This window comes from Hippocampus zosterae, chromosome 4, assembly GCF_025434085.1.
Source record: "Hippocampus zosterae strain Florida chromosome 4, ASM2543408v3, whole genome shotgun sequence".
Lineage (NCBI taxonomy): Eukaryota > Metazoa > Chordata > Actinopteri > Syngnathiformes > Syngnathidae > Hippocampus > Hippocampus zosterae.
Genome location: NC_067454.1, coordinates 23,084,378 through 23,099,651, shown reverse-complemented (window position 1 = coordinate 23,099,651; position 15,274 = coordinate 23,084,378). Strand labels below are relative to the sequence as shown.

At 44.3% G+C, this 15,274-nt stretch overlaps 1 protein-coding gene across 3 annotated transcripts; it reads left to right on the top strand.

Annotated features, from left to right (window-relative positions):
• Window positions 1–9,204: 9,204 nt before the first annotated feature.
• LOC127599277 (SKI family transcriptional corepressor 1 homolog-B-like) lies at window positions 9,205–14,872 on the top strand. 3 transcript variants are annotated; one of them, XM_052063121.1, is made up of 7 exons: window positions 9,205–11,114; window positions 11,352–11,430; window positions 11,542–11,598; window positions 11,724–11,786; window positions 12,748–12,822; window positions 12,959–13,033; window positions 14,068–14,867. In XM_052063121.1, the coding sequence occupies exons 1-7, from the start codon at window positions 9,402–9,404 to the stop codon at window positions 14,160–14,162; spliced, it is 2,157 nt and encodes a 718-aa protein (XP_051919081.1). In that variant the 5' UTR covers window positions 9,205–9,401; the 3' UTR covers window positions 14,163–14,867. The 3 variants fall into 3 exon arrangements, with proteins under 3 accessions (XP_051919081.1, XP_051919080.1, XP_051919082.1); XM_052063120.1 differs by having other exon boundaries at window positions 14,065–14,866; XM_052063122.1 differs by lacking the exons at window positions 12,748–12,822; window positions 12,959–13,033 and having other exon boundaries at window positions 14,065–14,872.
• The last annotated feature ends 402 nt before the right edge of the window (window positions 14,873–15,274 follow it).

Sequence of the window (15,274 nt, the reverse complement as noted above, 5' to 3'; positions counted from 1 at the left end):
TGAATGCCTTTTGTAAGCCGCAAATGAAAAGCTTGGATTGAAGCAGTTATTCAGATGTAGCTTTATCACCATGACCTTTTAGAAGCTTAATCATAAGAGACAAATGGTTCGTGTCGATGCTGACTGTTTTTCTTTGGAATACCTTCAACATTTCTTTTTGGGTCTCTTTTTGGAGCGTGTCAAGTTCACTAATTAATTTAGTCACTGCTATAACATTCAATTAACAAATGTCATTGTTGTCTTACTTTGACTCCCATACGTATGGACTTTTAAACTTCATCTTTCTTTTACTTACTGCTAGCAAAACGTTGCCTTGTCACCACTGACCTTACACTACGTTATTTATTCAAGTAGACATCTGAATACATCTCTGAATCTTTGTTCAGACACGCTCTAGTTATTACCCAGCTGTGTGTACCGCGGCCGTTTTCGAAGACCCTGACCACCTGCAAGGAGTCAATCGTTGCTCATTGACTTGAATTACATGTATTTTGGGCTTTCCATCAAGTTCCTCAGCTTCGTGAAAGACAAATTCTTTGTTTTGAATATGTCTATCACTCATAGAATATCTCCAAATTCTCTTAAAAATGTGTCGCAAAACGTAATTACATTTGTTAATGGTAGATAATTGTTGTAACAGTGCTTCTTAGAAATAAGTGTGACACTTATAGAAATGCAATTCTTTTCTCTTTTAAATTGAGCCACATGTATAAGGAACATGCAAATATGGAATCAACAACAGAGCAGAATATGTGGGCAGTGCCCATGAAAAATTGGGTGGGGTCTGGCTCCAGACATGCACTGTTGGACCACTTCTGATGGACACTCCCAGCAGGAAGGGGCGGAGTCTTCATCTCCTCTTCCCCCCATCTCTTGAACACGAAAATAGATCTGCTCAAACTCTGAAGCGATCGATCGAACATTTACCACGTAAGCCACCAAAGTAAGCCACTTTGGCACTGTCCGCTCTGATGGAAATATGTGTATTATTTGTATTATTTTCATAATTTTATCTGAGTTAGTTTCCTCATTTGTTTAACCTACTCTCATAATGTTTCTTTTCACTAACCAGCCCCTTCTTGTGTTGGGAAAAAAAAGACGTCAGTCAAAACTTGCAAGAACAAGTTCTTTAAAACAGTTATTCTCCTGACTTATAAATCCCTCTCCGTCTCTCTCTCTCACGCACACACACATAAATATATATATCTATATATATATTGCGCGTCGTCCCGCACGCAGTCTGTCCTTCCGTCTGTCCCTTTTCAAAACGTACCTACTTCACCGCGCCGCTGCGCGCCGCCACTGCGCCGCTCAGACAGTGGCTCACTACGATCGCGCGGGCATCTTAGCGAAAAAATGTTGTCTACCCACAAGCATTGCAATAAAATTGTTAGTTATTTAGTAGAGCTAAACATCTCTTTATTTTCGCGATAAGCAATTAAGATGAACAAAAAGTTGAACCAAGCAACAGCACTTTTGTGGGCCGAAGGCCCACCTTACCAGCCTTCCGCAGGAACTAGGTGATGAACCAGCTAGTATAATATTTAATACAACAAATTACTATTTAGTTCTAAGATAACAAGTGACCCACAAGTGATTATATATATATATATATATATATATATATATATATATATATATATATATATATATATATAATCGTCTAATATATATATATTAGAGCTGTCAGTTTAGCGCGTTTTTATTGGCATTAATTTAAATGAATTTTAACGGGATTAAATTTTTTCTCGCGAGATTACCGCGGCACACGTCACAAGCGGATGTTACGTTGCTCTATAAATACACCAGAAACAAAACAACAAGCGCGCTGCAGAAGTCCACGCCCATGTCTGTTTTGCCATCCACGGCAGTGCGAGACCCCGAAAACGGATACTTAAAGAGTTTATGAATGGAACGTTTACTTTTAAAAAGTTGCCATATTGCTCCACTGACAAGACCAAAGTTATCTGTTCTTCTCTCTCTCTCTGTATCATACAGGTATACGATGTATGCCACTGACGCGATTGTTACTTGTTTGGAACTATTTTGTGTGGAAGGTTACAGTGGTCTGTGTCCATATCAATAGAGCGGGTGGAGCTTCTCTGTGTTCGTCTGACAGTGACAGTGCGCTACAGTGGTAGCGACCTAGCGAAAGTAAAACGTCTCCAGTGTTGTCATCGAACCAAGTGTAGTCATTTGAAATGAGGTCTACAAAAACCGTAGAGAGACTTCCGTGCAAGAAGGACAAATACAACCTACATAGCCTGACTGTGTTAGGGGGAGTGAAACCCTCCCCCCCTTTCAGAATGGTTTGCCCCTGCAGCACGGGGGAAGTGCGTGTGCTTGTTTGTACGGCCGGCAGTTTCGAATACAGCGGCACATAATGAACACTGGTGTCCGGTGTCTCGTTACTTGATGAGAGCATTAAAATGGGGAAACGATAAAAAATGTGTGAGTATTCATTCATTCATTCATCTTCCAAGCCGCTTGATCCTCACTAGGGTCGCGGGGGGTGCTGGAGCCTATCCCAGCTGTCTTCGGTCAGTCGGCGGGGGACACCCTGAATCGGTTGCCAGCCAATCGCAGGGCACACAGAGACGAACAACCATTTGCACTCACACTCACACCTAGGGACAATTTAGACTGTTCAATCAGCCTGCCACGCATGTTTTTTTGGAATGTGGGAGGAAACCGGAGCACCCGGAGAAAACCCACGCCGGCCCGGGGAGACTATGCAAACTCCACACAGGGAGGCCGGAGCTGGAATCGAACCCGGTACCTCCGCACTGTGAAGCCGAGGTGCTAACCACTGGACTACCGGGCCGCCCAATGTGTGAGTAATCACGATTAATTTTTTAGTTCATTTGAGTTAATTATGACAGTTGCATTTTTAATTAGATTAACGGTAGCCAAGTGGTTAGCACGTCGGCTTCACAGTGCAGAGGTACCGGGTTCGATTCCAGCTCCGGCCTCCCTGTGTGGAGTTTGCATGTTCTCCCCGGGCCTGCGTGGGTTTTCTCCGGGTGCTCCGGTTTCCTCCCACATTCCAAAAACATGCGTGGCAGGCTGATTGAACACTCTAAATTGTCCCTAGGTGTGAGTGTGAGTGCGAATGGTTGTTTGTTTCTGTGTGCCCTGCGATTGGCTGGCAACCGATTCAGGGTGTCCCCCGCCTACTGCCCGGAGACGGCTGGGATGGGCTCCAGCACCCCCCGCGACCCTAGTGAGGATCAAGCGGTACGGAAGATGAATGAATGAATGAATGAATGATTTTAATCGTTTGATAGCTCTAATATATATATATTCTGTTAGTCCCAGGCCCATGTCTAGGAAAGGCTATGTCATCTTGTGGTTCTAAACATTTTTTTCTGTGGAAAAGCTCTTTAACTTATATGAGCCGAAAGAAATTGGATGAGGATTTTTAAAAAAAAGAATGCTAATTGCTGGCAAAAGTGAAGTAAATTTTCTTTTGAACAAAAGGCATGTTCACAGTTTGGGAGGTACATGATGTACACCGAGGAACATGCAAAAAAACAGTCCAAAAAAGTACTTGTTCACATTAAACATTTTGAATGTGTCTTTTTGAATGGTCTTATTGTCCACGAAAACTTGAAACACAGAGTAGAGCTTTTGTGAGCCGTTGGGTGGGACCTAGCACCACTTAATAACATCATTTTCTCTCTCTTGCTCTCTCTTTTTTTAAATCCTTCATTAGGTGGTTCCATAACAAACATAAGGTTAGCCTCGAGAAATGATGAAAAAGGTGTTTGGACTATTCTGAAGAAAATGTCATTTTTCAAGTTGGCTTGTATGTAGACACCTTTTGTTACTCTGAGTGATAAGGAGGCACTCAGCTGTGAGACCTCATTCTGTGGTAGATTGGTATGTGCTGCATAAAAAAAGTCTTCTTGACTAAAGTTTCGAATAAATGTAAATGTGTAAGAAACCCTGCATTATCACACATATGCAGTTAGAATTTGCACAAAATTGTGCACTTTGATGAGAATATAATACACATTAAAAGGGAGGACATATTTTTTAATCAACTATTACATATCATATTATTTTGATTACTTTTCACTGCAGTCAACTTTGATGGAGTAACATAATCAGTAATACAACAAAGTACCATTTATTTTTTTTAAGATAGGCAGCACCCAACTATGAGGTCCTCTTGGATGAAGTGAGCTCTCACTTGTACCTGACACTTTATAAGGGGTTGGCAACCTTTTTTCTTTCACAGGCCGTTTTTTTTTTGTTTGTTTATATTATATGATTATAATGAAAGGGTTTCACTAAATTTACAAAACAATTGTGATGCAGCAGTCAACCTAGCAATGTTAAAAGTTCATAACTGTTCCCGAGCTTTGATTTGTATTTTAATTGCATGGTGGATCAAATGCTTTTGTGGACCATTACTGGCCCACCAACCATATGTGTGGCACCTCTTTCTTAACCATAAAAGCTATGTATTTGTCTGACTAATGTAGTCTGATTTGCAAATGCAAGATGATATCAACTCTGCTTGATAGTCCGCAATGTTAAGTACTGTGTAAGGTTTGGTTCAAATGTTGCACGGTGCGCTTCCCTCTTACAAGTGGTCTTGGGGGGGAAGTGTCAATCACGTGGTGTGATTTAAATCGACTGCACACGTGTGCATGCGCGCGCGTATGCGACAACTCCATAATTTCCCTCAACAGAAGATCTATGGGTCTGCTTGAAGTGACCTATAGTGCTAAACGTTTCCCATTGGCAATGTGGATGCACCGCATGATCTCATCTGGTGATATTGAGCGTGCATTGTTTGAAGATGCGTCTTCATTTGGCTTCATATTCCCGAATTCCCAGCGATCTCCTTTGAATGGGGTGGTGACCTTTTCCACCCCTCCCTTCTTCCCGCGCGTCAGTCCGACTTGATTAGTACGTCAAGCGGGACAATGAGTGGGTGTCCCGCGTCCTGCCATTAGCCACATCCCTTTATCAATGCCCTGTAATTAAAGTGTCACCGTTTAATTTTGGAGCCATCGCTTTGCTCTCGGCGGAATCTTTGCTCCGATTAAAAAAAAAAAACTGCAATCGAAATGCTCTATTCACTGGAAACAAAAAAAAAAAGGCTGAGCACAGAGGGATCAATAGGCCCCTTAGTCCAAGAGGAGAATAGATTGCTCTCTAAAATGGGATTTATAGGATCATGGTTTTATAGGGTGCTGATACAACTGTTAATTATAAAACATTTGGCTTCAGTTGCTACTCTTATTAAAGCTGCCCCATCTGACTTGTCTGTTTACTCTACTATGCTTACTTAGATAAGTCAACTATAGGAGTATTGAGTCTTCGTCATCAGTTAAAGCTAAAAAATATCTGACAGAGGCTCTCAGAATAACGGAAATCTACACGTTGCATTTGGAGAAACCGGGGCTCGTTGATCGCAAAGAGATGCAATATGACCTATTCTGCTGCTTAATTTGAAAAGTTTAGTGATTGAAAGTCACACACCCTCAAATGACCAAAGTAATCAACCGCACTAATCCGTGATCAAGGCAGTTTAAGATTCGTGTACCACTAAGTGATGAATATTAAAAATATTTATAATAATGGAATAGTCCTTCAAGTCATCTGAAAGAAAATGTTAGGAAGCACACAAATCCAACAGGTGAGTAAAATGCGTTGACGTCATCCGCCATGCGTAAAGTAATCCGTCAACCAACATGGATCGGGCACCCGCCTTGAGTAGTTCTACGCATGCACGTATGAAAATTTCAGGCCACCGGTTTGTTTGGACAATCATACGTCTGTCCGCGAGGCCCATTTGTATCCAACAGTAAGAATAAGGGGCTCGCAGAAAAAGACTGCTTGAAAGTCTCATTCAAACCTGCCGGCTGCACGCGGCGCGGCGGCCGGCCGCGTCAGCTCACGTTTCCAGCGGAATAAGCAGCCACAACGGCTGCACTGAGCCGGGCCATGTAAATAATTAAGAGGAGAGGAATAATTACAGTGCAAAATTGTAATTATTGCTGGGGGCGGCAAGGAAACCTCTTGACGGTGAAAGACGAGATCAAGGATCATGTTTTAGACATCAATATTCTAAGAGGGGATGAGGACGCCGCTTCGCTAGCTTGCGTCAACTGCCTAAAATTGATCAGTCTTCCTCGTGTACAGTCACCCAAACATGTCAGCAGATATGTCCGAAATGTGCTGCCAGTCGCCATCAGAGCACCGAGGACGCCACGATTTCCCGTTTAAAACTGTCCACTGGTTATTGTGCGTATTCAGAGAGAGACATACTCACTTGCACCAGCTAATGAAATCCACATATCCGATTTTACAAAGATAATAATGCACACTCTGCATTGACACCGTCAGAGAGGTGGCATTTTTTTAGCAACGGGTCCTCCTTTGTGAATGCAAAAATACACACACACACACACTGTTCAAGCTGAGTCTCTGACGTCGTCAGTCAAAACTTGCATCGTGTATTTTGCATGTCATTGAATTGCGTATATGAGTACCTAATGTTGTGGCTGGTGAGTTATGTCCATTGACTCATAAATTGATGTTTTCTTTGATTTTATTTTTTGTGAAGTGACTGTTACTCAACCTTTATGTTTTACTTTGTGTTTATTTCTTTTCTTTAAAAAAAAAAAACCAAATTGAATATGTTTATGAGAAGCCAACTGTCCCTGATGACAAACGGATGTTTTTTTTTACTTCATGCTCTCTGTACCCACTTAATGTCAATTCCTGCCGTATCCTCCCCCCATGCTTCAGACCACGACCGCCTCAAGGCTACGTGGCCTGCAGGCAAGCCCCTTTTTTTAAAAAGCAGAAGCCTGCATGCAGCTGCGCAAAAATAAGTGCACCCCACACCCCAATCCCCCCAAAACGGATACATTTTGGAATGTCCATTTTCATCCTTCAATTGACCTGATAAAATCAGGTCTGATTTTAAACATCATGATTTAAAAAAAAAAAGATTCACTGACTGCAAAACAATTAAATGTTGGCGTTAATGTAATCAGTTATTATTTTTAATAATAATAATAATAATATTGTTATTTAACTACCGACCTATAGCTGAATGATTTCAAACTGACTCGTGAGCATGAGTAATATAGCGGTAATATTGTTCATATAATCAATTTTGCGGATTAAATGCAACCGTATCTGCTTCAAGCCTTTCTTTGCCATCATTATGTATACGATCTTTTGACTCTGTGCACCTGCTGCAGGTGTCCACAATGTTTACACTGTCTCAAATCACCCCCCATCCACCTAAAATACCCCGGGCTAATATTTATACATATGAAAACATTTTTGAAACGTCATCTCTTAGCCCCTCCCTCTGCCACATTTCCCTTCACTGGTGAGGTCTCATTTTGATTTGCGTGGCCGTGGAAGCCAACCAGATGGTGGTGTAACTTGATAAATGATCTGGGCCAATTGTCTTTCCGGGTGCACCCCTCAGTGCGCATCAAGCGCAGTCTGTTTTTTTTCTTTTTTCTGTAGAAAAAAACCTAGCTGTAGGCCAATCTAAAGTGACACTGTAGCTCTTGTGGCTGTCAATATGGGGTCTGAGGGCACCCTTACGGGATCTAGATGGGGCATTTTCTATTTGTGTGTGGGGGTGAGGGGGGCTTTCAAGTATTGACACTGCCCTAGAACGCACTATAATAGCTGTTTTGGTTTAAACCGCAGTTTTATGACACAAATCAGTGATTTACTTCTCTAAATTGTCTCCATCAAAAAAACACAAACTATTTCGCTTCACATTATGAGTTTGCAATGGTGCGTATTTAACAAATATAAAATCAGGCAGAGTATGGTGCCCTCCCCATAACCAAATGCGTTTGGCAATGCATTTAGCTTCAAATTGAACATGCCGTGAATTAGTGAGCTCTCGGTTAATGACTCACATTAACTGTCACGTGCATCAACTTGTGAATAGCGTTTTTAATGTTCACTGCAAATTTCAGGAAGGGGCCAGACTACTACATGATTCTGCGGCGATTCTCGATTATTTTTGTAGAAACTTCAAGAGACCGCTCTGACTCATTCATTACATGTTCATTTGAAAAGTTCCACTTTTTATTTTACCAAGGATATCAGATGGGAAAGAATGCACCAAATTCAGTGAGGATAAATACAATAAACGTTGATTGATTTGATTTTTTTTTCGCCCAGCATTCTCGCTCCATTCTTTTGCTTACTAGATGGTTGCAATATGCTTAATATTGTGACGGATGCCTCAGCAACCCTAAATTTCACCCATACTTCTTCTAACGGGCCCCAATAAAAGTGTTCGGGCAGCTGTGGCCTAAAATGTACATGACGCGCTTGGTCGTGGAGTGTGTCATTGCCCCACAATTATCCCAATCGGGCTTTTGTTGCTCATCGCGACTGCAAGCGAGAAGGGCAGCCTTATTTTGAGAGCGAGAGAGAGGGCAGGAGAGTGAGCGAAAGAGAGAGGGAGATAGAGAGGGGTGCCATGTGTTCGCTGTCTACCCGCCATTCACCTCCCTGCTGGCCAACAGGATGGAGGCACCTTGCCTGCTGCAGCACGTGTGCGTATAAAGTCAAATAACGCACGCAGCATCTTTTATACCGTCTTAGCCCTAGCCGCTCTTTTGCTGTGCATTTTTATTTATTGATATATTTTTTTACCGCCGTTTTTTTTTTTTGGGGGGGGGGTCATCTTTTGGAACAAGAGGTAAGAATTATATGATTTATTCGTGTAATTATTATTTGTTTCTTGTTGCATGCCCAATCCCTATTTTTGGAGTATGATTTCTTATTTTTTTATCACACACTTTGAATGCCAATGCGTTGATTTCCAAGAACCCCGTAGGCCCGCGTAAAAGCGCGCAAAAGAATAAAAATGTGTGGGTGAAGGCGAGGTGCACCCGCTTCCTGCCCGTTTCAGGCTAATCCGTGCTGATGCTTTAATTATATATCGGGTTGGTCTTTTATTAACAATGCGAAGACGCACGGTTGGATCTGTGTAATTACCAACAAAGGAGCTTACGCTTGTTCTTTTCCTCATTGCTAAGCGCATTGGTGCAGCTCAGGCGGCATTTTCCTGCTGTCCTTATCTGCCTCTAAAGGTCTTATGTGGCTCTTTAAGTAGTTGGCTCCTAAGTGCTGAGCCGATTTGAAGATAAGATGAGCAGCGCGTCCACTCCTCAGCACACGAAGGACGTTTGCTGGGGGAGTGAAGCCAAATGTACAAGTTTTCTTTTCAGCCATTTAAGTAAATGCTTCCGTTGGCATAAATCGAGTTTTTTTTTCATTGACACCCCGGGGCGATTTTTTTTTTCGTTTTCGCGTTGTATTCATGACGTATATTGTTGTGTGTGCGCAGCGTCACTCCGGTTGAAGTCCACGTGAATGACAGGCTTCCAGGTATGGAGCCAATAGCCAGACCGCTCCGGGAGCCCGCAAGAGAAGCCAGCTCCACCCCGAGTCCCAAACGGGATGCGCCGGGCCTCTCCTCCGGCCCACTCAAACCGAACCAAGTGAGCGAGACCTCCTTGTACGGGGTGCCCATCGTCTCCCTCGTCATCGACGGGAGGGAACGACTATGCCTGGCCCAGATCTCCAACACCCTGCTGAAGAACTACAGCTACAATGAAATCCACAACCGCAGAGTGGCGCTGGGCATCACGTGCGTGCAGTGCACCCCCGTGCAGCTGGAGCTCCTGCGACGCGCCGGCGCCATGCCCATCTCGTCCAGACGTTGCGGCATGATCACCAAGCGGGAGGCCGAGCGGCTGTGCAAGTCCTTTCTGGGGGCGCACAGCCCCCCGAAGCTGCCCGAGAATTTCGCCTTCGACGTGTCCCACGAGTGCGCGTGGGGCTGCCGGGGCAGCTTCATCCCGGCCCGATACAACAGCTCCCGGGCCAAGTGCATCAAATGCACCTTTTGCAACATGTATTTCTCTCCGAATAAATTCATTTTCCACTCGCATCGCAGCCCGGAGTCCAAGTACCTGCAGCCGGACGCGGCCAACTTCAACTCGTGGAGGCGCCACCTGAAGCTGACGGAGAAGAAGCCCTCGGACGACATCAGCCACGCGTGGGAGGATGTCAAAGCCATGTTCAACGGGGGCAGCAGAAAGAGGACGCTTCCGATGGCGAGCTCGGGGGAGCGCTCGCCCGCGAAAGCGCAAACTTCCTCCGCGCTCGGCCGCACCGCGTCCCCGGAAGTCCCGCGCAAAAGTTTACGCCGCGACGACGAGCGGGGGAATGACCACGTCGCTTTGACGAGCGGCGCGAGGAGCTACCCGCTCATCCCGGTGCCCAGTAAAAACTTTGGCGTGCTCCAAAAAATCCCCCCGCCCCTCTTCCCAGCCCACCCGTACGGTTTTGCCAGCTACGGCTTGTGCCCGAAAAAAAGTGACGGCGCGCCAGATGTGACGAAGAGCAACGTCCCCGGCGTGTTTTGGCCCGCTACCAAGGACGCCCTTTACCCGGCTTTCCCCGTGTTTTGGCCCACGGCGAGCAGCCTCCACATGCCGCCCTACCCGGCCAAACCTCCAGAGCTGCCCGGGGTCCGCCAGGCCGACCTCGACTTATCAGACCAAAGCGAAAGGAGTGCGGCCACCCCCAAAGACGGCCGCCGATCTCCCACTTCGTCCGGCAACTGCAGGAACAACGACGACAGGTCCGAGGACGAGAGCACCTCACACCGGAAGATCAGCTACATCTCCGCCTTCAGACCCGTCGTCAAAGACGCGGAGACCATCGCCAAGTTGTACGGGACCCGAGAGGGCTTCGGCGCGAGGCCCGGCTACCTCTCCCCGGACTTTGTCAGCGAGACGTCCAGCTATAGGTCCATGTCCCCGGACAGAGATACCGTGGAAGACGACCGCGACGACGACGACGACGACGACGACGACCCCGACGTGGACGTGGACGTGGAATCCAACAGGGTTGGAGAGGATGAAGAGCCGATCCGGACATCGCCGAGAGGGAGCCGCCGTGAGTCTCCCGCGCCCGAGACCCTCGAAGAGAGCCGGGAGAAGATGACACCTCGCAGCCCCGCCGAGCAGGACTCGGCGCACACCGGATCGTCCGACGAGGGCAGGCTCACCCGGGACGCGTCGCCTATTCATCACGTAAGATGGCATTCAACTCGTACGTGATGCGAATTCCTATTATTTCTATATTTTAAAGAAATCCCCGTGGCAAAAAATGCGCTTTAAAAATCTTTCCAATGTATCCAGATAAACACACTTTCACCCTGTCGTTGAATTATAGTTGATTTGATCATTTGCGGACACAAGGCCTTCATTGCGTTAAACGTTGAAATCATATCATTCACCGCGCGTGTGCGCGTTTGCATCATTTTGCAGGTGCATGCGCACGAAAAGAACTGCCAAGTGCAAGTGGACGAGACGTTCGAGTCGCCGAGCAGCCCCGGCAGATCAAACGGTGATTATTTGGGTCGTTTACCTGACGTGCGTGCGCATGTGAAGCTTTTACGGCTTCCCTTTCAAAACCCGATTCGGTGTTTTAATAAATATTTTTTTTTTACATTTCCAGGAGTTCATCACTGTCAACCAAACCTAAGATCCAATCAGGGCCAAAAGGACAGACAAGGTATTATTCCATTTGTCAGAATGTTCATCTCTAGAACGTGTGCTCTGAAATGTTTACCTGCACAATTTACAATTTCTATATCGTCTGTTCTTTTTACATTTGACTCTTCCTCACTTTTTCCCCAGCTGAAGGAGCTCTACGCATTGACATTAGCGTGCATGAAAGAAATCTGGAGAACATGGCAAAAGGTAAAAGATTTTGAAAACACCTCATTTTGAAGTGAATAATGGTGGCAGCAAAAAAAAAAAACAACAACAACAACAACAGAGGCTCCGCTTGCCACTGTAGTTTCATATTTATATGCAGAAGGAATAATTGTTATTTGATATCCGTATTAAAATGCTCTATTCAATGCATTCGTTGTATTAATTCATACACAAAACGATCATTCCGTTGCTGACTCCTGATTTATGAATCCCTCCCCACACTTAAAATGCACGCATCTGCCCTGCTAAATATCATGTGGCACATTATGCGAATTTGCATCTTCTCAGGCTAAACCGTTCCCATAGGTGTTGCGCACTAAATCACAAGACACGGTCGTTTGGACTTATTATTGTAAGAGGAAATCGTTTAGAGGCTATTAATATTTTAACGAACAGAGCCATAACCCCGAGGCGTGGCAGCTAATTATTTTTGAACGCTTGGAAAACCCCCAAGACCCAAATATCATGGCCTCGTGTAGCCTGCGGCCGCTGTGCGACAATAATTGTCGCGCACACACACACACGCACACACATTCAAGAGACCGGGAGGCTTGTTGTAAATTCATCCCATGTCGCGGTTTGCTTTGCCTTCTATTCACGTGCATATATTCAGTACATATTGTTAATCAGTGATGGGAAAATTGAAACGATTACCTCATTATGCACGTATTCGTGCCTAGTCTGCCTTATCATTTCGATCGGCCTAGTCAGAAATATAAGAAACAATACTGTGTTTGTCGTAGCACCGCGTTACTTATCTTACTTTATTTCGCTACTCGGGACAGTTCGAAAATTTGACACGGATGCAGTGCATGAAATATGCCGCGAAATTAATTCCGCGTCAATGAAAATCAGGCGTTATGAATCCCGCGGTCGAGTGCGCGAGTGTCAAAAGCGCAGAGTGTATTTTTAGTTGAGATTGGTGTATTGTTTGGCTTGACAGAGGAGTTGCAGAAGCAGCTAGTGGAGCAGATGGAGTTGAGGAAAAAACTGGAGAGAGAATTTCAACATTTGAAAGGTAAAAAAAAACAACGCTGAGAGCAGAGGGAACACCTTGATATAGCTCGACATTTCCACACTCAATTAGATGTTCACTCATCGGCACTTCAAAGAGGAATTCGACTTAAAGTTCCACGATATCTGGTGTTCCTCAGATAATTTTCAGGATCAAATGAAGCGCGAGCTGTCCTACAGAGAGGAAATGGTCCAGCAGCTGCAGATTGTTCGAGGTTGGTGTCGCCCCGGCTTTTACGCGTCATACGACACAACCTTTGGCGCAGAAGTAGATGAGCGCTCTTTAATTCAATGGAAACGACTCGGAGCCATATTTTCAAACCGCTAGAACACAAATAAAAGGGGAAAATGGACACTTGCATCCCGGAGTATTTGGACATCTTGACGCCGTTTAAAAAAAAACATTTATCGACGACACGATGCAGTATTTTAATTGAAACAATGTGACACAAAGTGCAAACTGTAATTTAAGCGTTTTCACCGAAATATGCCATTTATTTAGGAATCCTACCGACCAGTAATCACCCCAAAAGAAATTTCACCCAAGTATTAAAAGTTCTGGTTATAGTTCCATATTGTACCAATTGTCTGCATACAATAATAGAAAAGCAAAATAAATCCTGTCTCCTCTGTCAGTGTCCCAATCTTTTTGGACCTAAGCGCACGCGCCCCTTATTTGTCTTTCCAACTGCAAGCATATCTTTCTGCTGGAGTTTGATTCGATGAATAGATAGATCCAAAACAAAAAGTGAAACCGAAACCAGATTGTTTTGTTTGCCGAGGTCATTCTCTCCTAAATCATCCCCTGGAAAATTGAATAGACAGCCCATTATGTGCTGCTGTATCGGTTACACGCACGAGACAGCAACTAAAGCCACCCGATAAAGGATTGGATTCGTGTTACACTTGCTTAAGTACACACAGGCGGGTCACTGTAAATATCACGAGGGCAAACAGCATGTTTGTACTCGATCCCTTATTTAGTTTTTCATTCGTTTTATGCTTAAGAGACGCTTTTGTGCGACGAGTTGGACCAATAGGGAAAGATAAAAAACTATTTAAATTGCTGTTTGTTTAATTTGATGTGCTACTTTTTTTGTCACTAGACTGAAAACAGCTTTCAAAAGGGGGCATGGTGGGGGCTGGAGGGGGGGGGGGGGCAATGTCAATATTTTGAGTGAAAATCGAGCGAGTAATTTGAATGAGAGCGGACATGTTTCTTACTGATGGACCCGTTCCTTCCTAGAAGCTCACGACGCCCTTCATCATTTCTCTTGCAAGATGTTGACCCCACGCCAGTGTACTGGAGCCTGCACCTTCAAACCCCCTCTGCTGCCACCCTAAATTCCAGCACCACCACTTTACCCTTACGCACAGTTACTCAGTTACACACACACACACGAACTAACACTAGAGACACACTGGTGATTCAAGCACACGAGTGAACACACTGACACTCAGAGAAAGCAGCATTTATTTCAACACTGTTTTTTTTTGTGGAAACTCCAGTGATTGGATAGGAACGCTCATATCAAGAATCCACCTGCTCTTATTTAGATCGTCTGAAAATGGAGGAGGTGGGGGAGGGGGAAGCACTAAATACACTATAAACCATGTGACAATGTGCAATTGCATGTCTAATTGAGGAAAAAAAAGTAAAACCTGGCATACTTTAGCTTTTTTGTTGCTTGTTTAAATAACTTCAGTTGTATATTCATCTTCTTTTCTTTTTCCAGATTATTTTTACCACTGTATGTGTCGTAAAGCACTTTAAATGGGCAACATCTCTGCTTTTGTCGTCCTTTATATACCAAATAGTCATATCATAAAAAACAAACAACAACAAAAAACCCGAAGGATGTTTATGTTGAAAAGGAAGCACTTACTTCAACAGTTGCTGAGATGATCATAATGTATGTTTGAGATCATGCAATAAAAGATTTTCTCTCGCAATGTGTCACGACGCTTTCGTACATTTTATACGCGCTGCCCGTTTTTGTCAAACGTCTTCGTCTGACACCTACTGGAGCCGGAGAGAATAAGATCCTCTTGCCTCTCAGTAAATTTGACTTCAACATGATCTCTTTCATTAGGCACCAACATCAGCAAGTCAATTTATAATGTTTGACACGGTGTCAAGGGAGCAGGGTGATCCAATAGTGAAATCTAATTCTTCTGAAGGGAGTCCTAATAGATATTGATTGTGCCGCTGCAAGTCCCTGGATGCTACATGCTGAGACATAATGTCACTAACGTGACACACAATGAATGTCAATGTTCTGTGATTGTGGATTGCGAATGCCTACCTTCGCAAAGCCTTTCCTTTATGCACGCTAAAATGTCCACAACTGATGAATTGATCATTTTATTGCATTATTTTTCATCACATAAGTTCCTCAAGGTCATTTGGAGGTCATTCAAAGAAAGCCCATGATAACCACTTAGGATCATTTATT

What these genes read in the sequence shown, in the direction of transcription:
- LOC127599277 (XM_052063120.1), top strand. Translation starts at nt 9,402, where the DNA reads ATGGAGCCAATAGCCAGACCGCTCCGGGAGCCCGCAAGAGAAGCCAGC. An exon ending in ACGCGTCGCCTATTCATCAC is followed by an intron (nt 11,115 to 11,351) that starts GTAAGATGGCAT and finishes ATCATTTTGCAG; the next exon opens with GTGCATGCGCACGAAAAGAA. An exon ending in GCAGCTGCAGATTGTTCGAG is followed by an intron (nt 13,034 to 14,064) that starts GTTGGTGTCGCC and finishes GTTCCTTCCTAG; the next exon opens with AAGCTCACGACGCCCTTCAT.